Here is a 23,011-nt window from a genome sequence, read left to right on the forward strand (position 1 = left end):
CATTGCTAAATATAGTGGTCAGTTTTCAGTCCTTATCATGCGTGGCCCCTCGGCAGCATTTGACCCAGCTTTTCCATCCCTCCTCCCCCGCGTTCCTCCTTTACTGGGACTCCAGTCCATCGTTCTGTCTGCTTTCTGCTTTCAGCCCACTGGCTGGTCCTTTGACGTTTCCTCTTTTTTCCAAATATTTACTGTGGGTGTGCCCCAGGGTTGGGTCCTGGGTCTCTCCTCTCTCTCTATGCTATTCCTTTGGTGGAAGCAACCAGCCTTAGAAATTGACATGCCATCAATTTCTCGATTTGTCCAAAACTCCCTACTTTGCCCTTTGTATCTGGACCTCTCTCCCTGAGATTCATATTCTTTTTCTTTCATTCATCTTGCTTTCACATTCATATATATGCTCTACTATGTAACTTATTTTCCCAAATTTTGAATCAGTCCATATATATCATGTAAAATGCTCAAATCTATTATTTCCACTAAGATGCTTATTCTACCTTAGAACCTTTCTGCATTTCTGTATTTATGTGAATAAAGCAAATAATATTTCTACAAGACTCATAGTTAAACAGTGTGTTTGTTTGGGGCTATTAGGTAACATGAAATAATGATACATCAACACAGTCCTTTTTCATTTATTTTTGTGTAACACCGAGATGAGGTTTTTGCACAGAAGACTGGTTTTATTGAAATTTTACCTACGTTATGGACAGTCAGTTTATGTGAAAGCCCTCATTTCTCCCCTTTTCTGATACATTTTCCACTTGGCTATATATAACATATACATTGGCATGAAGTAAAATTCCAAATTCATTCACATAATACAATTAATACATTTAAATTATATTTTTTAAGTGTTAGAGAAAAAACAAACAAACAAACAAACCCAGAGTCCTCTACCTATTAGGCATTTCTGTGACAATATCTAATAGACCCCTTAACCATGACATTGAAGAACTGAGCTGATTCCAGCCCCTTTCCACCTGTTCAGCCCCACCTTGTCCATCCCCTGTGGATGGAGAGGACATCCCTCCCATTGTCCAGGTCCAGATGTTGGAACCATGTTCTTTCTCTTTCTTCCTCTTACACACACACAGCAAATCCAGCTTGTTAGAAAATTCTGGCTACTCTGTCTTCATTAATCACCTGCTCCCTGCTCCCCGCCCTCCTAGGAGCCACCTTCAGCCCCTTCCTGGACACCAATAGCCTCCTACTTCCATCTTTGCTTTCCTACAATCTCTCATCCACAGAGTCAGTGGAAGCCTTTAAAAGCTTACATTGAGGGGGTGGGTGTAGCTCAGTGGTAAACCACATGCTTAGCATGCATGAAGTCCTGGGTTCAATCCCCAGCACCTTCATTAAAATGTTACCCCCCAAAAAAACCCAAAACAAAAGCATAAATTGGACTACATCACCCCTCCTCTCAAAACTCACTAAACAGGTCACCATTTCACTAGGAGCCAAAGTTGTCACAAAGGCCTCCAGGACCCAACGTGCCCTGCCTCTCCGCCCACACTCTCCCCATCACTCTTGGGGCCTCTGGCTCCGGCTCTTCCTTCTTCCTCCGGGTCTATTCTGCTTCAAGTCCATTACTCCATGAGATCCACCAGGATTGCCTTATTTCCTCCTGCCTGCATCCCACCCAACCACCATCACCTGAGTTTGCTCATATTACTCTTTTTTTTTAAATTTTTCCAAGCTCTTGTTACCTCCAACATGCTGCCTGTTTCCTGTACTAAAACTCTGAGCCCCCAGTGATGGGGAGTTGTGTCTATTTTGTTGACTGATAAAGCCCAAGAGCCTTGGGAACGAGTCTAGTTACTAGATTCCCATACATAGTAGGAGCTTATACAAATTTGCTGAATGAATGCAGAGGCCCTGGTCCAATCCAATGGAGCACTTCTGTGTCCTGCTTAAAGAATAACTCTCCTTTCTTCCTGAGAGGGGGTGACCACTTCCTTGGTGATCAAAGGCAAGATCTTTTTGCTTAATGCTGTTAATCTTAGGTGAGGAGACTGGGTGATTTTCATATATATTTTAAAATTTGATTCACTCTGCAGTTTGTCTTCGGTCTCTGTATCCTTTTGAGAAACTGTTTATGAGTGATCATTCTTCCATCAGATTGAACAGGATCCAGGGGGAAGGACCAAGCCTGTACCATTGGCCGTCCTGTGTGCTGTGTCCTGTAACTCAGTGGATGCTCAGCACGTAAGTGAACCGACAGGAGTGAGTGAAGAGATGGGAGCATCTCCTTATTGTGGTGGCTGCACTCTGTCCGATGCCTTGATATTTGGGGAAGGGATTACAAGTGCAGAGGGGAGAGGGCAGGGCCTCTGTGCTCTTCCTGAGTGTCCTGGCCTTATGTATTCCCCTGGCCCCCTCTAGGCAGCCAAGCTGGGGAGCTGGGCCACTGGGGGATGTGCTGATCAATAATACACCTTCACCCCGAGTCTGGGGAGTAGGAGCGGCCAGCACACCTTGTTGTAAACTCTGAAGGCAGGTCCTTGGAGGAATTCCTCACTAATGGTTTCCTTCCAAGGGACCATTCAGGCCCCCAAACTGGGCCTTGAGAGTAGGAGCCAGTCTGTCTGCTTCAGAGCCCAGGACTGAGGTGGGCGCACAGCAGGCCTTACTTGGCCGGGTCCATTTAGCTTCCCCGAAGCCCTGTGCAAAACATGAAGTGTGGATGGCCTGGTGAGCACAGCTGTGCCCTCAAGACCGGTTTCAACTCCTCTCTTCCCGGAGAACAGCATCTCTGAGCCCATCCTGGGTGACCTCACAGAGACCACCCTAGTGGCCCAGGCTACTGACTGGGAACATGTACCTTCCTGCAGCCAACCCCAGAGGTCCACTTATGCATCATGTACTGGGAAGGATGAGTCCCTTTGCACTGGTGCAACAGCAGAGGCTCTGCCACAGGCCCAAGTGTTGGTTTGTGGGACATGCAGGGGCACAGGACTGTAGGCGGTGCAAAGGTGTAAGTGATGCCAGGGTGCAGGGACTGTGGAGGGTGCAGGCAGTGCAGGGATGCAGGGGTGCCAGGAGTTCAGGGATTTCCAGGAATGCAGGGGTGCAGGGGTTGCAGGAGTGCAGGGGTGCAGGAGTGCAGAGAGTGCAAGGGTTGCAGGAGTGCAGGGGTGCAGGGAGGTGCTAAGGCACGTGGAGAGGATCAGAAGGCAGGCGCACATCCGCGCAGTCAGCCTGACCCCTGCAGGTGGGTGCGATGCATTTGGGACTGTGGTGGTGACGGGACGGGGCTGCCCGGGGAAGGCAGTCGATTTCTTCTCTTCCCTGCAGCCCAGCCTGGGGGTGGCCTTGGCTGCCGGAGATTTGTTGGACATCGGACTCCAGGTAAGCTTGCTCCTGGGAGTCTGGACGGTTAGGTCAGGGGCGGTGGCAGTGGCAGAGGTGGAGAGTAGCGCTGCCCCTGTTGAGCTGGAGGATTAGCTTCCGCCTCCTTGGCAGCCAGGCCTGGGAGCAGCCTCTGCTGCCCCAGGTCGCTGGTGTTGACTGAAATAAATGCACAGCCTAAAAGTTGAGAGTTACTTTTTATTTGAAGGGAGGACTCGAGCCGGGATGACAGCCCCTCACATGGATCTGAGGGACTGCTCAGAAGAGGGTAGGGGAGGACCTAGGATATATAGATGCTTTACAACAGAGACCAGGTAGATAGAACAAGGAAAGATTACTTGTTACCTAAAGAGAACCAGGCATCTCAAGTTCAAGAATTTAGTGCTATTCTATGTATGGGAGGAAGCAAATATTTGGACTCATTGAATTCATTCCTTTGACAACCATCTAGCTACCTAGGGCGTTTTATTTTGTACTTCCTTATTCTGAGTCCCCTCAGAGGGCACCATTGTGAGTGGCTGCAGAGGCCTGGCTGCAGACCTGTCCTCACTAGGGTGTGGCGACATCCAGTAATGCCTTGGTTTCAGGATTGTTTGCTGATAAGGTTGTAGTATTTTCATTTACAGTACTCCTTGGTCCTAAAGTCGACCAATATTTTGGGAGACATTTCATGACCAATTTTGTCCCAGGGTGCTAGGAAGGCTCATTCCTAGATCAAGTGAAGAATCGGTTTGACTGTGCCACTCAAAGTGCTAGTTTTTGAATCAGGCCCTGTTGATCGTAAAATTCTCTGGATCACCTGTCTTACTAGTCTATTATGAGCAAGGAAATGTTTACCCCTCATTGCTCATTCCCATAACTAGAATCACACTATTACAATTATTCTATGCAGGGTTATAGATTTATCTTTTCCCTCAAGATGGTTAGCTATCATCAATCTTGTTGGAGGCCTAGTTACACAGTGGGAAATGTAAGAGACCACAATCTTATAAAATAGTCAGGGTATCAGTAATACAGCTAGTAACGTTAATAAAGTCACGAGTAAGGATTTAATAGTTGAGAATACATATTTGGGTTAAAAATTTGCTTGTGTTTCTGACTGAGCTTGAGTGATCTTATAAGAAAATTCACATTCATGGTCAGGCTCAGAGCAGATATTGTTAATTGGCCAGGGGAGGTCTCCCACCTCGTAATGTCAATAGTGGCCTAAACAGAGCTATCATTTCTTTTTAGAATAAATTTTCTGAGGGCTATCTAGTTAGAGCCTTGGAGTAGGAAAACCCACCAAGGTAACACAGAAGTACTAGATAGAGGTAATTTACCATGAACCTAACAATTGGATTAGTTCATAATCAAAGGTAGGAGAAATTATCAAAGTAATTGGTATAGAGGCCTGGTCCGGTGTCTCCAGTCAGCTGTCTACCTCAGATGCCATCTTCTTCTCATCCAGGCCTGGTAGCTTCTTCTCCATTTGAACATTGTTTTAAGGTGAGCAGTACTCTATAGGCCAGCCCAGTGCAGGGGCTCTTTCTGACTGGAAATGAATCCAAAAGCCAGTTTCCTTCAGCTTTGCTGTGTATGGTCTAGTTAAGTGTATCTGATAAGGGGTCCTTCCATTCAGGTTGGAGATAATTCTTTAAGTCATGCCTGTTCCAGTGTGTATAATCCCCTGGTTGCAGGTGATGGGGCATCAGACCTTCATCCAAGGAAAGATTACTGAGCTTCAGAGACAAATCTAGAGTATCCTTTTAATAATTCAATTAAACTTTGCAGCAATGTAGCGTAACAGCAAGGAATGATCTGGGAGGTGTCTTAGTAAATATAGACCTCAATTAACAAAACTAAAGTTTAATATCCACTAAAATATCATCTTTTTCTCTCTAAAGTTACCTTCATTTGTATCAAATATAGCCAAATCAAGATTAATTTGTTTAAAGTTAAGTCTGATTATTTAATCATATAGGCTCTTTTAAATTGTCCTTGTTGGAATTTTTAATGAGTCTCAGGCTACAATGTTAATAAGGTTTTCTAAGGCCAGGAAAATCACATCAAGGGTTTGTCATAGATTTTTGCCTTACAGATTTAGGTAAATTCTTTCATCTTTAAGGTCCTTAAAACACCTTGAGATTCCTATACCTGTTAGGAGATGATCATTCTAATTTATCTGATAGAGCCCCTGGGGACCTAAGGCTTTCCAGTCTGGAGGGACCAGATAGAGAGAAAAGATAACTGTTCCAAGTCTGCTTACATAGGTATGATTTATCAAATTGCTGTGAATTCTAATTAGCTTAAGGAGAAGAGTTTCTTTATGTCTGGGAAACAGATTAAAAGCCAGTAATATTTCAGACAAAATAAAAAATTATAACCATATTCATCAGTGTACTCAGTCCCATGTAACTAATCCTTTTGTTAACAGTTTTATGAAATCAGAGTTTTCATCAGACCTTTAAAATTTCTTACCCAGTTTAGTTCAGTGCTATAGTTTGAAATTTATTAGAAACCAGTAAGTCTCCTTGAAGATTTTTGCAAAATCATCAGAATAAAACAATAACTGTGTATAAATGACAAAAGATTTAAAGGCATGCTTAAACACCATTACACTGTAATCGATAAAGAAACCTGGTCACAATAACCAGAATTGTGACTGGTAACATTTCAGATATACCAGGATTTTAGGGATTCCATATAATTTCTAGAATATCTATATTAATATTTTCTCATACAATATAACCTAGGAAGATTTATTATTCATTTGACAATACTTCCCATGTTACTTAACATACCAAATGAAACTTACTACTTTAAAGTCTCTTTGGGATGTTTCAGGGGTCCCTCTGTAGCATCCCAAAGTTAACTGGAGGTCAAAAGAACTTTAATTAGAAATTGATATTTGGGAAGTTTGTTAAAAGGTTTCAAAACACTTGGTCAGATAAAAGTATAGATTACTGTGAAATATTACTTATTCATTAACAAGAAACTATTTCAAAGGTAAATGCAGAACAAATCAGTTAAGGGGCAAAAGAAAATTTATAATCTGTTGCTGAAGGCAGATTAACATTTTAAGAAAACTTTGTACTCATGACAGAGAGAGAAAACCAAAACTCGTCTTGTACCAGCTTACTTTTAAGATTCATTTACTTTGACCAAATTGATTCTAAATTTAGCCAATCCCAACCATGTACAAAACTCTTTCCTGAGAGTTCCTCTTCCACAAGCCTTCCACAACTTTCTATACTCAGATTATTTTGCCCCTTATTTTCCCTTTCATTCAGAAGTAACCAGCTTTAGGACAAAATCACTATTTCCCATTAACAAAATATAATTCCATTCCTTATATCTTCCTTTACATATTCACCTTACTTTCCTAGGATACTGAGATGTTTCCCTTAATAGCAGAGAATATTTCAGGGTGGCACCAACCATTTATTATTTCTAAACACCTTTAGTTTCTCTGTAAGAGGAAGTCAAATGTTAAGTAATTCATATTTCAATCTTACTTTATCTGAAAATGGCATAGCTATTTAATAAATTCCCATCATTTAACTTAATTTACCACAACTCTAGAATTTAAAGACACCAAATATTTACAGAGATTGTCTTAAGCATACATTTCTAAAAATATATTTTTAAAGAATTTACCCAAAAGGTCTCATCTCATTTGCATTTAATTTACTTAGAGTTTTATCACACATTACTAGTTTTTTTGACAAATCTGTAACAGTTATAGTAGGATCTTATTTGACTTTCATTAAACCTAGGTACAGTAAAAGTTTTATGCTTAATATTGGTGACTCTAAAGATGTCTATATTAATTAGAACAAACTTAAACTAAACTTAATACCACGTATTAACTTAATATTGAATATTTTACAGTTCACGTGAACATGATAGTCAATTTGGTCAGCTTTTATTTTAGAAATATTTAATTTGTAAGCTCTTATTTTTAAGTCAATTAAGCAGAGATCTTTGATTTTGACTTTTTTTTTTTTAGCAGTAGAAATATCTCATATCTATAATGTGTACACAGACTTATAAACAGACAAAAGCTAGAGATCTCATAGCTTCACTTTAGAACTTACTTATCAGTTAGGTATTACAATATAAATTTACTGCTTATAAATAACAGTTGGAGTAAGCTGAATTTGCTTCCTGAAATCACTAAGGCTTACTGTTTATGAAAAAGACATTTAAGATTTCTTGACAATGTCTGAAGGACTTGTCAGAGTCTGAGTTCTAAAATGCCAAAACTTTCTTTGGCCTTAAGGTTTTATCTCATTGGAATAATTAGGCTCTTTCTTAGGTCATTGTGTGCTGTATTTACATTTCTGATCTGCAAGACAAAGACAGTTGCTTCCAGTTCCCTAAAGAACTGGTCTGTCACTTAGGCCAATTGTATCTCCTTAATTTGCTTTTCAGTATCAGTGAGAAGAGCTGTAAACAAAGAATTCCATGTTTTAAGACTTTAAGGCTTAGTTTATCACGTCTTCCAAAGCTTGCAGAAGGCATTTAGTAAGGTCTCTTTTTCCTGAGTTATAAGTTAAATCCAGGGTAAATCTCTTATTTTTTATTAGCCCCTGAATATTAGTTTTTAGTTTTACTTTATATTGGATGGCTTAGGCAACTCTATTGGTTTCCTTTAGTTTGTTTAATTAATATTTTCTGAGGGACAGATATGTGCCCAGCCTTATAATACCAAGAAGGGGAAGCGTTTTTCCATTGAAACATATCTATCCCACAACATAATTAAGCAAAAGAGGTTTATATAAAGCCCATTTAAATATACCAATTTTGCAAACTTTTATCTCAATTTTATTACCTCTTATACCTTTAACTTTAATATTCATCAGGTTTAATCAATAATTCTTATTTCTAGAAGGAGTGACAGAAGCCTTTTTCTTTTATTTCTTGTCCACTTTATCTAATTTTATATAGAAGTCTCTGGGATTCTCAAGTTTGAGCCAAAGGACTTAGGCTCTTGTCAATTTTTAATTTGATTAATTGGTTGCCCCAATCATTGATCAAGTATCTCAGTCTATATATATATATTTTTCAGCCCTATAAATATATACATTTTAAACTGGGGTAAATAAAGCGCACTTGTTTGAACTTTAATGTTGGGGACCAGTAGGTGATTTCTTTGGCTTTTTTTTTTTTTTTTAATTTTATGTAGTGTAGTATCAAAACCTTGTATGTTAATCCAAAAATGTCCATTTTATTTATCCCATTCAAAATAACCATCTAAAAATATTTATCCATTTGGGATAAGTCCCTTATTAATTTTTTTCTCATTAAGAAAAAAATCTTTTGACATTTTCACATTCTTTTTTCCAGTTACTCAACCTAATTAACATTAATTATTCTAATGTTTTATTAGCATCTCTAAAACCCATTGAGGGGAAAGGGAGAACACGAATGTAGCTTTCCAAATGGGGTTTTTTTTTTTTTTAACTAAGTTCTTAGGTTAACCATTAGATATATATTTCCACCTTTAAACTTGATTGATTTTAATAGGTACCAATAAAACAGCTGTTTATAATGAGAGCTCTTTTAACTTTCACCAGTTTAGAAGTTTTTCCAAATTAAAGGATCCATCATATGGCCATCAATTAATATATATATATATATAGTGAATTTAAACCAATAAGATGAAGAGGCTTTTCCACATGAGAGTGGAGGTATTCCGTAAATAAAATTCAAAAGTTTACTCCCCAAAAGCTAAAGGCCTTTGTGGTCCAGGCTGATACAACAAGGGTTAAGATGGCAAAATGCCTGAGAGTTGATACAATCAAAGGATTGTTGAGAATCCCAATTTATTTGCTTGGCCACCATATGTACACAATATTTGTACCTTTTGTGGGGCAGAGTCAAAGTTTTCCTTTAAAAAAAAGGAAACACATATATACATACACACACACACACAAAACACCGAGAGAAAGATAAAACGTTTACATTTCAAGGACACAGGAATAGAAATCCAACTTCTCCTTAAAGGGGCTTTTGTTTTTATAAGGCCAGAATTCCAAAAAAAATTTTTTTTATCAGGCCTGGCTAGTTATTTTAATTAACATATATATTAATTCCCAATTAAAGCCATAAGTTATGTACATAAACCTGGCTGGGGTATTAGTTGGAGGCTGGCAATCTGTCATTTCTTTTTCTTTTGTTTTGAAAGTTCTATTCCCCATTCTAAGATCGGGTTGTCAGAATAAAATCGCTAGTAGGTTTTCCAGCAGGGACAACTGCATGGCATGAGGTCTTTGCCTCTGCCACTCCTGCAAGTTTCTCAGACAACCGAGAAAGCTGTTACCAGCCAGGAGGAGGGTCTTATTTTTGGAGTTGAAAGGTTCCTCCTAAGAGTTTTACTTTTATCCTGACAAATTCAATGGAGGTAGCCAAATTGAGGAAAGTGTTCGACCAGCCTCTTACCTAACTACTCAGCCCAGACCCCAGTATTTTTTAACCAGGCTCCACCCAGGGCATCTCCACTGAGAGGGTATTTCCCTTGTATCTTTCAACCAGCCCCACCCGTGGAGTCTCCACTGGGTGGGTATTTCCCCCCAATATCTTTCAACTGGAGGGCCAGGTACCTGGATACACAGCTAAATAAAACTCAGGATCAACTAATATGGGAGATCCGAGAACCAGGAGAGACTCACCCAAATTCCTCTGGACTCCCCGAGTAGGTGCATGGGCACAAAGGGCCGCTGCTCGTACCAAAGCTGCAGTTCCTCGGAGAGTTCAAGTGAAGGAGAGAAGTCTGCTCTGGGTCCCTTTGTGGTCACCAAAACTGTCGACTGAAATAAATGTGCAGCCTTAAAGTTGAGAGTTATGTTTTATTTGATGGAAGGACTCGAGGAGGGATGACAGCCCCTCAGATTGTTAGAGCAGGCAGATAGCTAGATATGAGCAGAGAAAGGGGGACACAGACCAAATGGCAGGAATTGGGCAGAAAGGAGGGGCACAGGCCAAATGCAGGAAACCACACATCATGTGAGCAGCAGGGATTCCTGGGCAAAGAAAAGCTGGAATCTTTGGGCTGATAAGGGGCCACACCTTTTGGCCTGGAAACCAAAAAAGAAAGGTCAGAAAAGGCAGGAATTTCCAGTGTCCGAATGTAACCTTTTACTCATATGCCCTCATTTCAATAAAATTAGCCTTGCAGATCAGAAGTGCCCATCATGCACCAATGCCACCACACTTCCGATCCAGACTAAATAAGGACAAAAATCCCTCCTCCCTTTGGGAAGGTGGAATTGGGATGATAATCAGGGAATAATGACCCCAAACTCTTCCCTCCCCAATGAATATTCTGCCCATTCATTTTTACACCCTATGTAACTAGCTTGCCAAAGAAACTCAGGGCAGCTGCTCCCCCTGAGCCTGCCCGCTCTCCCCTGAGAGTGTACTATCCATCCTTTAATAAATCCTCACTTTACCTTTTTAACCTCTAAGTCTTGTCTCTGAATTCTTTCTGGGATGGGACAAGAACCTGGAACACCAGTTGCACCTATTGGAGGCGAGATTGCTCTGAGGAACTGCTCCGAAGAAGTAGAGGAGCTAGGATATATAGGAGCTTTATAACAAAGACCTGGTAGTTGGAAAAATTAAAGATTGCTTGTTATCTAAAGAGAACCAGGCATATAGAGTTAAAGAATTTAGTGCCTTTCTAAATTTATGAGAGGAAGCAAACATTTGGACTCATTGAATTCATTCCTTTGACAAGCATCTAGCTATCTAGGGCCAGTATCCTGTCCTTTCTTATTCTGAGTCCCCTCAGAGGGGACCATTGTGAGTGGTTGCAGAGGCTGGGCTTCAGGCCTGTCCTCACTGGGGGGTGGCGACAACCGCTGATGAACTGGTTTCAGCATTGTTTACTGATATGGTTGCAGTATTTTCATTCACACCAGATACACCAGTCCCACTCAGCTTGCTGAGGAGGGGAGCGGGGGCTGTGCTATTAGGGTGTGCTCTGCCCTACCCCGCGGCATGGCCTGGGAGCGGCCTGCTGCCCAAGAAGCCGGAAGCCCTTCTCCAGGTCAGCTTGCTCATGGGAGGCAGGCACGGTGCGGCCAGGGGGCGGGTAAGGTTATTTATTATTAAAGATTCAAAACTATTTACATGGTCTCTTATTTAGAAATAGCTTTATTAGAAGACTGAAGGGTATTTAAAAGGTGGAAAAATACCCATGATGTTACCATCATTTTTATTAACAAAATGTCAAGAACTGTGCAGGGTCTAATATTTGACCCCTCTTGCAAGCTAACAAGTTAACAAGATGCAGTTTTGTGGATGCTGCCAGGGGACAGGAGACTCCCTCCTGGGTCAGAGACCAAGAACTTCCTACCAGCACAGCAGGCAGCCTGTGGTTCACGTTCATGTTTGTTCCTGAGTTCATTTCCTATTGCTGTTGTAACAAAGGGTGACAAAATCAATGTCACTGGGCTAAAACCAATGTGTGGTCAGGGCTACGTTCTATACAATACCTGCCTTTCCCAGCTTGTAGAGGTTTCTCACATGCCTTGGCCCAGGGCCATGTGTCACTGTGACCTCTCCTGCTACTCCACATCTCTGTCTCTGACAGTCCTGCTTCTCTCCCATAAGGATCTTCGTGATGTCGTTTGCTTACCCACAGTGATCTCCCATCCCAAGGTCCTTAAGAGTCACACCTGCAGAGTCCCTTTTACCACACACAGTGACATATTCACAGGTTCTAGGGATCAGACCGTGGACATATTGGAGATTCATTGTTCTACCACATTCTTCCCTTTGGCCCCACAGATTCATGTCCATCCCACATGCAAAATGCATCCACCTCATCCCAACACACTTCAGAGTCTCATTTACTATGCCATCAACTCAAAGTCCAATATGTAGTCTAACTATTTTCAGCTCAAAAGTCCTCAACATTTTCATCCTCATCACCTAAGTCAGGCGTGGGTGAGACCCAGGGTGTGATACTTCTCTGCTCAAAATCTTACAATGGATTCTCATTTCACTCAGTGAAGAAGCGAGAGTCCTTTCAGTGAACTCAGAGCTTTCCTCCCCCCTCCCCAAGCTGAGCTCATCTCCTATTTTCTTCCTGGATCACTCCCTTCAGCTGCACTGGGCTCCCTGCTGGCCCTTGGGAACTTCAGACATGCACCCACAGGGCTGTTGCCCTGGCCAGTCTCTGTCCAACTCATATGCTGAAGTCCTAATCCCCAGGACTACAGAACATGACCTCATTAGGAAATAGTGTTGTTGCAGATGTCATTGGTTAAGATGAGGTCATTAGAGTGGGCCCTAATCCAGTATGACTTGTGTCCTTATAAAAAGGGGCAATGTGGACACAGAGACACGTGTACATGGGAGATGACGTGATGAGATGTGGAGAGAAGACGGTCGTCTCCAAGCCAAGGAGAGAGGCCTGGACCAGCCTTTCCCTCCCAGCCCTCAGAAGGAACCTGTCCTGCTGACATCCTGCCTGCAGACTCCCAGCCCTTGGAGCTGTGTGACAATGAGCCTCTGTGGTTCACGTCACCCAGTGTGCGGTGCTGTGTTAAAGGAAGCCCAGCAAATAACACCCCCTTCTCATGGTCCTCAGTGAGGTCAACTCTGGCCATCTCATTTTAAACTGGAAACTGCCTTCCCCTTATCTCTGCCCCAGAACCCCCCACTCCCTGATCATACTCTTTCTATCACCTTCTAGAATACCATACAAGTCACCTGACTGTTATGACTGTAGTTTATGTTCTGCTCCTCCTCAGTCCTGCAAGGAAAAGGATACTTATTTGTTCACCGATGGATCTCTGGTGGCTTGACCAGTACCTGGGACACTGCAGTCAATAGAAATTGGCCGGATAGAGGGAGGGACCATTATTATATTCACAGGTGAGTGAACAAAGGTTCCGGGGGATTGAGTGTTTCGCTCAGGCACAGAGCTGGTAAGTGTCAGACCAAGGTGGGTTTCAAGTACCTATGAACCTGAGGGTGGCTTGAGTGATTCCCTTTCTGTTGGTTAGTATTTCTCAGGTGTCTGTTTTTTCTGGCTCTAACTTTTGACCTCTTTCTGTTGCTCTTTTAAGCTTTCAACCAGTTTTAAGTTTTAATTTTGCTTTGTTTCGGGTAAACAAATGAAACCTGTAAATCTTTTAACTCATTATTTATTTCATCTGAATACGTTGTGATTAGCGATGATGTTTTATTTCTGGCATCTTGTTTTGTGATTTCTATTTGCTTTGCTCTGCTTTTCTCCTGCCTGTTTTATACCTTGCAGTCATGGTTAAGAGCATGGCGTCTAGAGACAGCCTATCTGGGCTTGGTTCCCTCCCTTGCTAACCATGTAACCAGGATATGTAAGCCCGTTGAGACTCACTTTCTTCATATACAAAAAGTGGTACTATCCCCCTCAAAGTCTGTGAGCATTAAGTGATAAAATAGATGAAGAACACAGAATAGTGACTGGCCTATTTTGCATGCTTCATTTTGACTTCTTTATTTTTATTCTCTTTTTAAACAATTATTTTAGAGATTACTCTTGAATTTTAAGGAACACCCTAGATATTGAAGGTTAAATGTTATTTAACCCACACATATAATTTTGTATACCAAATGTTATCTGTATTTTGTTTCCATAAGTTCTGTTTAGTTCTTTAAAGAATTGATGTTTTATTTTTCATGATGTCTTCATTTTTCATTATGTTATATATGATTCATTTTATTTTTTAATGATTCAGTCATACTTATTTTATGCTCTCTCTTAGATTGTTTCATAATTTTAGGCTCTGGAATATTGACCATCCTGTGTTTTATGGTTAGCTCTTTCTACCCTGTGGCCACTTATTTCCTTCTGTTTTTATTTGTGTGTCTGTGTGTATGTAGATTTGTGTGAGCTTCTCTTTAGTGAGTACAATTTTTTTCCTATGATTGTCCCTTACATCTTGGTTTTTAAAGTTTTCCTAGAGAACAATTTGTGTTGGTTATCCTAAGGCTCCAGGTGATTTGATCAATCTGGAATTATTATATTTTTTGGCTTGGGAATTCCTGAATCTTAAGTGGAATATCAACCTGGATTCCATATTCATATGAAGCAGGGTCTTGGAGATTAGATTTTTTTTTAAAGGAGACTTTTTTTTTTCCCTAGAGAACCAGTTCTTTCACCCCTTTCTTGTGTGCACACGTGGAGAACTTTGAGTCTCCCTTTCAGTGAAGAGGCAAGTCTTCCAGTACGTCTTATGCATAGGTTTCTATAAAGGAAGACTCTTCTACATCTGGTATGGATCCTTTATTCTAAATGGACATTGTATCCCTATTTATGTGCAGATTAAAGCCCCTTCCCTCCAGGGTGCGGTGGCATCAGCTCACAAGATTACCATTCTGGCTTTAAGTGTCCTCTTTGTATTGTCACCTGAGAACTTCTCTCTCCACAGTTAGCTCTGTATTACTTTTGTTGTTGTATTTTATCCAACATTACTGAAAGTTTTACTTAAAAGGGATCCAAATTAGCTGTGTTAACCTGTTTCTAGAACTGAAAGCTTCAGTTCTAGAGTATCTGTTTGATTTTCCTTAAAAATACATTCCAGTATATTTCTCTGGTGAAAGTCTTTATCCTGTTATCTATTTTCCCATCATTTCCTCATTTTCTTGAATATATTAAAAATGATTATTTTATAGCCTTTATTGTTAACTCTGATGCCTACAACACCTGGGGGTTTGCATCCATTGCTTAATGTTTCTTATTCTCATATTATCCGTCATATAGTCTTGACATGTTGCATGTCTAGAAATTCTTTATTACATGGCAGACATTGTGAATGAAAAATCCATATGTTATCTTCCGTGAGAGGTTTTCAACCTTCCCATCAGGCAGACAGGGTGAGGGACTGATCATTTCACTCCAAACAGGCCCTGAGGTGGGTCAGGACTGAAGTGCCTTTTTTCTTAAAACAGCTTTGAGGTGTACTTGCAAAATAATTTTCACATATTTAAAGTGTACAACTTAATACATTTTGACATAAGTATATTCCCAAGAAAACATGACCACACTCAAGACAGTGAACATACCCATCACCCACAAAACTTCTCTCCTACCTTTTGCTGTTCCTCCCTCCCTCCCCATCTCTTGCCCTGGAAACCATTGGTCTGCTTTCTGTCACAACATATTGGTTTGCATTTTCAAGATCCTTGTGTGAATGGATTCATGCAGTATCTATTCTATTTTGTCTGACTTCTTTCATTCAGCGTAATTATTTTGAGAGTCATCTGTGTTGCTGTATTAATAGTTTATTTTTCTTATAGCAGAGTATTGTTTAGAGCTGAGTTTTTACTGAATAGTTTATTGTGAGCAGTGTTTGGATAGACCATCATTTGTTTCTCCATTTACTTGTTGATGGATGCCTGGATTATTTACAACTTTGGCTATTATAAATAAATTTGCAATGAATATTTGGTTACAAGTCTTTGTATGGACAAATGCTTTTATTTTCTAAAGCAACCAGATGAGGAATGTCTGGGTCATATGTAGATAGATGTTTACCTTTTTTAAAGAAACTGCTAAACATTTTTCCAAAATGTATTATTGTAAATTCCTCGTTGTATATATGACTTCTGGTTGCTCTAATTCCTTGCCAGCACTTTGTGAGGTCGGCCTTTATAATCGTATTCATTCTAGTATGTATTTGTACTAGTATCTCACTGTGGCTTTTAAAAGCATTTCCCTAAAAACTAATGGTATCTTTAATCCACATCTTTTCATATGCTTATTATTCATCTGGATATCTTTAGTGAAGTGTGTTTTCTGGCCTCACTCATTCATTCAGGTGTTTGCTTTATTACTGAGTCTTGACAGTTAGTTATTCTGGATCAGATGCAAAGAGAGACTGTGAAGGAAAAGCCAGGCTGGTCTAACAAGATAAATCACAAGTCTAGGAATGTGAAGGAGAGGATGGGCTGGGCTAACAAGATAACTCACAAATCTAAGTATTGGAATACTGATCTGAGTTCTGCTGGACTAATTTGTAAATCAAAGTTAATTAGTGTTGGTTTGCTGATTCCTTGTTCATGCTTTTTCTTTTTTGCTAGCCAGCTAGATTTTCAAAGAGATATATCCGGCTTTGGAATGTTGGTTTGCTGCCTCCCTGCCTCCACTTTTGTGATAATGATGCTGCTAAAGCTGTTCCATGCCTATTGGCCGAATAACCCAAGCTTGTACTTTATCCTATAAAACCTCATGCACACGCCTTGGAGGTGCTCAAAGCTTCGGAGCAGAAGCCCCTCTGAGCCCTCTGGCATAATATATCTGAGTACTCCAACCCTCTGAGTGGTGCTTGTTTCTTGGCTTGCCTGTCATTTCTGTAACATTTCTGGAGGCCCCAGCGAGATACAACCACGCCGGCCCATTGAGCCACTGGACTGGTGGCTCCGGCCGACCGAGGGACGGGATTCTGGCAGCGAACGAGGTGGCGCCGCCAGACGGTATTCCGGGTTCTCCTTCGTGATGGCAACTCGGCCCCCCGGGTGGCTGGAGTACAACCAGAGCCAGATTCCATGGAGGGATGGACAGACTAACCAGGTGGCTGTCCGGACAAGGTAGGAACCCCCGGGAGGAATCAGGTCATGTCCCAATGGGCAGAAGAGGAGGCTGATCCCCTCCTACAGACTCTCCGTCTGATGGTATTTCAGGCGGGGGAATCAGGTCACGAATCAGGTCCTGTCCCAGTGGACAGAAGAGGAGGCAGATCCCCTCCTACAGGAAACAGGATATTGGTATTGGTGGGAGGACTGTTGTTAACCTCTGTGTGTGTGTGTGTGTGTGTGTGTGTGTGTGTGTGTGTGTGAGTGAGCGGCCTGTGAAGCATGCGATCAGGCTCGAGTTTGTAGCTCCACAGCATTCTGCTATGGAATTCGAGTGAGTCCCAATCTGCAGTTTTGTGGTTACCTCATACGGCTCAGGGTGGTATCGGCCCCTCAGGGTCCCGAACGGAGTCAGCGACTTATACTGACCCACCAAAGCTAAGAGGCACCTTCGTCCCCACGAGGGGAGCGGCCAGGCCGACACAGCGAAAACCCTCGTCATATCTGCGACACCGGCACAGGGTGGCTACACTGGGAGGGAAAAGGACATAGACAGCCAATGAGTCAATGCCCCTTTGCCCTCGGAGGCTAGGATGCTATTTCTTTGAGAAAGTCTCCCACCTGATTCTGTCACAGAACACCCAAGACTTATTGTTCCCCTACTGAACTGACCCAAATAGTGCCCCTTTTGACTAGCCTTAGACCCCCAGGACTCAAGTTAAAAGACGATTTCCTTCAGGACAGGGCTCACCCAGCCTTGGAGATCCCTTTTCTAGTCCATTTGTTTTACCACCTGCTGTCAGTCCCTTGCCCCTGTTACGTTAGTTCAGGATATAGAGAGGATTTAATGAAGAAAGTCCCTGGAACTGCTTGAGGCCTTGAGCTCCAGAGACATCAGCTGTGACTGGAACCCAGACTCCCTGACAAAATTAGCCTTCAAACAACTCATAGACCCAGCAAGAGAGCAGTCTCTCTGGGAACTCCGGTGTTTTGAAGAATGAAGAAGGAAAAGATATAACGGCTACCTTCCCAAATATCTAAAACAACAGATCTATTATCCTTAAACATCTGAAAAGAATGGGAGGCTCTAAGTCGAAACCCACCACTCTAGACTGCATGATTAAGAATTTCAAAAAGGGATTCTCAGGAGACTATGGAATTCGAATGACCCCTGGCAGGCTCTGCACTTTGTGTGCTTGAATGGCCGGCCTTTGGAGACCGGTGGCCCTCAGGAGGAACTCTGGACCTAGCAACAGTGTGAGCAGTCTATCGAATAATCACTGGAACCCCAGGCCACCCAGATCAATTCCCTTACATTGACTCCTGGCTGAATATCACCCAGACTTTACCCCCATGGATTCAGTTCTGCTCAAATGGACTTGGGCAATGCAAGATATTAGCAGCTCAGCCGGTCCAGGCCAAAAAGACACCCAGAGAAAAACCTATTTTCCAGGGAGATGCAGAGGACAAAATGTGCCTGCCCCCTCCGTATGTCCCCGGGGCACCAACACCTCCCCAACCTGAGGACCCAGAGGCAGAGCCCAGCCCCAAGCCTGAGCCTATAGAAAGGAGACTCTGGTCAGCACAAGCCAGAAGGCCAGCACCACCGGCCCTCCAAATGCCCCTGCGGGAGACACAAGGGCCACAACAAGTTGGGGAAAACAGGACTGTTCAGCCCAGGCACCCCGTACTCTGCTACCAACCCTTTAGCACTACAGCCCTTCTCAATTGGCACCATCATACTCCTTCCTACTCTGAAAAACTGCAGGCATTTCAATCACATTATGGTCTAAACAAAATTAAGAAGAAGAGCTTCCACAATAATAGCAGATAAAGAGCCACTGGTAAACCAGTCAGGATTTTTGGCCTGCCCTCCAAAGAAAAGGAGTGAAAAGTGTCAGAGCGGGCCACAGAAGAAGTCAAGCGGAGCCACGCCAAGTGGCAGAGGATGGAGCAGCGACCACAGCCTCCCGGCAACAACAGCAGCGGCAGCCCCCGCATCCCTGGCACCGCCTCCACCTCTGCCACCGCCTCCTCCATGGCAACTATCGGGGAGCGCCGGCCCATGCCCCGTCCCGAAGCGATGCTGGGATAGTAATAGAGCTCTGTCACAAAGACATGTGAATATTTGGTCTCTGTCCAGCCCACAATGATTTCTACTTGGTGGTATGTGACAACTGTAATCAGGCTGTCAAGACGCAGGCTATGATTGAACTCCTAGAGTCTATCTTCTATTCTCATCAGCCCACCTGGGAAGATGTCTGCCAGCTGCTTCTGACTCTTTTCAATACGGAGGAGAGGAGAAGAATTCTCATTGAAGCACGAAAATGGCTGCAGGGCCGAGCCCCTGGGGACACAATGGATGTAGAGAGATGGGCCATGACACATGCCCCCGACACCAGACCAGATTGGGACTTTAACACCCAAAAAGGAAGAGAAGCGCTGCGTGAGTACCGGGAGGCCATCCTACAAGTGCTAAGAGCGGGAGCCAAGAAGCCAACTAACATGTCTAAAATGACCACGGTGACCCAAAGGCCAGACGAAACCCCCATTGACTTCTATGAGAGACTGTGTGAAGCATTCCGAGTCTACACTTCTTTTGATCCTGAGGCCCAAGAGAACCAGCAGATGGTCAACACTGCCTTCGTAGCCCAATCATACCCAGATATATGCCAGAAACTCCTAAAACTGGATGGATTCGCAGGGATGAATGCTACACTGCTGCCTGAAGTAGCAAACAAAGTTTTGTAAACCAAGAACGGGAAGCACAATGGGAGGCAGACCAGCGAATGAAGCAGAAAGCCGCACTCCTTGCAGCAGCCCTGGGGAAAACAAGCTTCAGCCAGAATCCTGCACCATCCTGGAAGAGGGGACCCGAACCATGGATGCCCCTGAGACAAGACAAGTGCGCATACTGCCGGGAGACTGGACACTGGAAGAACGAGTGCCTAAACAGAAAGGATGGAAAGAGAGCACCCCTCAAAAGGCCTACTTATCAGCTGGAGCCACCAGCCAGTAATCACATCGGACAGGCTGGGGTCGACTCAGAGAAGGAGAGACCGGACTCCCTGCCCCTGGGCCCCCGGGAGCCCAAGGTCAAGATGTTTATAGGAGGCCAACCAATGAATTTTATGGTAGACACAGGAGCAGAGTATTCTGTGGTGACCCAACCTGTAGCACCCCTGACAAAGAAAAAGGCGACTATTTTAGGGGCTACTGGGGATTCAACTGCCCGCCATTTCTGCCAACCACAATCCTGTCAAATAGTGGGCCATCTAGTGACAGATGGCGTTATTCACTGTAAGGGACACCAAAAAGGAAATGACCCTGTAAGCCAGGGGAACAGGTTGGCTGATCAAAGGCAAGAGAGGCAGCCGCCTGGGAACACTCAGTAATTAAAGTTATGGCAGCGCCAGAGCTACTCACTGCCCCAGAATATAGCCACGATGAAAACAAGTGGGCACAGGCTGAACAAGGAAAGAAAGGAAACGACGGATGGTGGATCATGACGGATGGAAGGGTTTTCATCCCAGAACGACTAGCTTCTCATCTAGTCCAACAACAACACGAAGCCACACATATGGGAAAAACGGCTTTGGAGGCCCTCTTAAAGCGATATTTCCTAATTTCTCATCTCCCTACTCTATGCACATCACTCTCCCAACGCTGCTTGCTCTGTGCACAAAACAATCCAAAACAAGGGCTCACTGGGCCAATGGGAATACAATGATGCGGATTGGCTCCCTTCGAAGATTTAGAAGTGGACTTTACTGAACTTAGGCCCAGTAAGGGATATAAGTACCTGCTGGTTTTCGTCTACACCTTCACAGGGTGGGTAGAGGCCTACCCCACCAGGACAGAGAAAGCAAGAGAAGTGACAAAGGCTCTCAGGGATGTTATCCCTCAATTTGGAATGCCTACCTCCATCATGTCTGACAATGGACCCGCCTTTGTGGCGGAAATTGTACAGCAAGTGGCAAAGGCACTGATCATCCGCTTTAACCTGCACACAGCATACCGGCCTCAAAGCTCAGGGAAGGTAGAATGAATGAACAGAACTCTAAAACAAATGATAGCTAAAATCAGCCAAGAAACCCAGCTACCCTGGGTGGACATTTTACCCCTGGCTCTGTTGCGAATAAGATGCACCCCAAGATTTAATATTGGGTACTTTCCCTTTGAAATACTCGATGGGCGACCTCTACCTTTAGTCAGGATGGGAAATCCCACCCCAGAAATAGGAAACTTCGGGCTCCAACAACAACTGTGGGGACTAGGACAAGTACTATGAGAAGTTTGGGGTTGGGTAATAGAGAGAATCCTCTTTTCATTAAGGGTCCAAGTGCATCCCCGTAAACGAGGTGACCAAGTATGGGTGAAGGATTGGAAAAAGGAACCTCTCAAACCAACATGGAAGGGACCATATTTAGTGGTATTAGCTACCCCTACAGCTGTTAAAGTTACAGGAATCATCCCTTTGATCCACCACTCCAGGGTTAAGAGAGCGACTTCACCTCAGACAGAGGGTCTTTGAAAAATTGAGAGTGTCCCGGGAGACCCGCTCAAGATCAAGATCAAGAGGGACCAGAAAAGTATTGACAAGCCCTGCTCTAGCCACACCCGAATGCTGGCTAGTCAATGCACGGCCGAAGCTTGAGGAAAGCTCAACGAAGCTGTTAAATGTATTTCTTTTGTGCTCCCTTGCCTCTTTCCTTGTTTGCTATACCAGTCTGCGTACTAGCAGTGGGGCTAGCTAGCGCCACCCCACCTGACTGGAACATAGGGACAGGAATCGGTGGCATAGCCTCTTCCTTTTATTACTATTATCACCTTAAAGGTGAATTCAGCCACAATCTCCAATGAATAGCAGAAACCCTGGGAACTCTGCAAAATCAAATCGACTCTCTGGCCGAGGTGGTCTTACAAAACAGGAGGGGTCTGGACCTACTCACAGCCAAAGAGGGGGGACTATGCCTCTTCCTAAACAAAGAGTGCTGTTTTTATGCCAATCAATCAGGAATTGTCAGAGGGGTGGTTCAAGAGTTACAAGACCGAGTGGAAAAGAGAACACGTATTTTAGATAAGAACCCATGGACAGGCCTCTGGGGTTGGAGCTCCTGACTGGCACTGTTCATAGGTACTTTGCTCCTGATTTTTGCAGTTCTGCTATTTGGGTCCTATGTCCTAAACTTCCTGACCCGCTTTGTCAGTGGGCGGATAGAGGCTATAAAACTTCAGATGTTAGCCTCCAATTATGAGCCCCTGCAACAGATAAGTGATGATGCGTACTCCAACTAGGGTTGTGAAAACATCAAGAGGGGGGAATTTGAAGGAAAAGCCGGGCTGGTCTAACAAGATAACTCACAAGTCTAGGAATGTGAGGGAGAGGCTGGGCTGGGCTAACAAGATAACTCACAAATCTAAGTATCAGAATACTGATCTGAGTTCTGCTGGACTAACTCATAAATCTAAGTTAATTAGTGTTGGTTTGCTGTTCATGTTTTTTGCTAGCCAGCTGGATTTTCAAAGAGATATATCTGGCTTTGGAATGTTGGCTTGCTGCCTCCCTGCCTCCACTTTTGTGATAATGATGCTGCTAAAGCTGTTCCATGCCTATTGGCTGAATACCCCAAGCTTGTTCTTTACCCTATAAAACCTCATGCACACGTCTTGGAGGTGCTCAGAGCTTTGGAGCAGGAGCCCCTCTGAGCCCTCCGGTGTAATACATCTGAGTACTCCAACCCTCTGAGTGGTGCTTGTTTCTTGGCTGGCCTGTCGTTTCCATAACAAGGCCTTTATCAGATATATGATCTGCAAATATTTTCTGTCGATGGCTTGTCTTTTCATTTGCTTAGCAGTGTTTAGAAGAGCTTTGAAGAGTCTTCATTTTGATAAAGTTCACTATATAAGTTTTTTTTTTAAATAGGTTATACTTTTGGTGTCATAGCAGAGAAATATTTGCCAAACCCAAGGTCATAAAGCTTAAGCCTATGTTTTTTCTCCTAGCTGTTTTATGGTTTTAGATTTCCTTTTAATATCTATGATCCATTTTGAGTTATTTTTTGTGTATTTTGTGAGATATGGGTCAAAGTTCTTTTGTTTTTTTGCA

General features: G+C 43.0%; 1 protein-coding gene and 1 long non-coding RNA gene across 2 annotated transcripts in view; both read left to right on the forward strand.

The window, feature by feature from the left end:
* Nucleotides 1-2,336: 2,336 nt before the first annotated feature.
* Nucleotides 2,337-9,320, forward strand: LOC116657946. The gene is made up of 3 exons (XR_004313125.1): nucleotides 2,337-2,348; nucleotides 2,584-2,586; nucleotides 9,222-9,320. It is a non-coding gene; the product is annotated as an uncharacterized LOC116657946 (long non-coding RNA).
* A 2,017-nt stretch (nucleotides 9,321-11,337) lies between these two features.
* The window catches only part of LOC116658040, a 59,400-nt gene continuing 47,726 nt past the window's right edge, over nucleotides 11,338-23,011 (forward strand). Inside the window, exons 1-2 of the mRNA XM_032462344.1 lie at nucleotides 11,338-11,431; nucleotides 16,698-16,917. Of these exons, the coding sequence (XP_032318235.1) occupies nucleotides 11,338-11,431; nucleotides 16,698-16,917 (314 nt within the window). The remainder of the gene's footprint in view (nucleotides 11,432-16,697; nucleotides 16,918-23,011) is intronic.

The sequence above is a fragment of the Camelus ferus genome, chromosome 19, assembly GCF_009834535.1.
Source record: "Camelus ferus isolate YT-003-E chromosome 19, BCGSAC_Cfer_1.0, whole genome shotgun sequence".
Classification (NCBI taxonomy): domain Eukaryota; kingdom Metazoa; phylum Chordata; class Mammalia; order Artiodactyla; family Camelidae; genus Camelus; species Camelus ferus.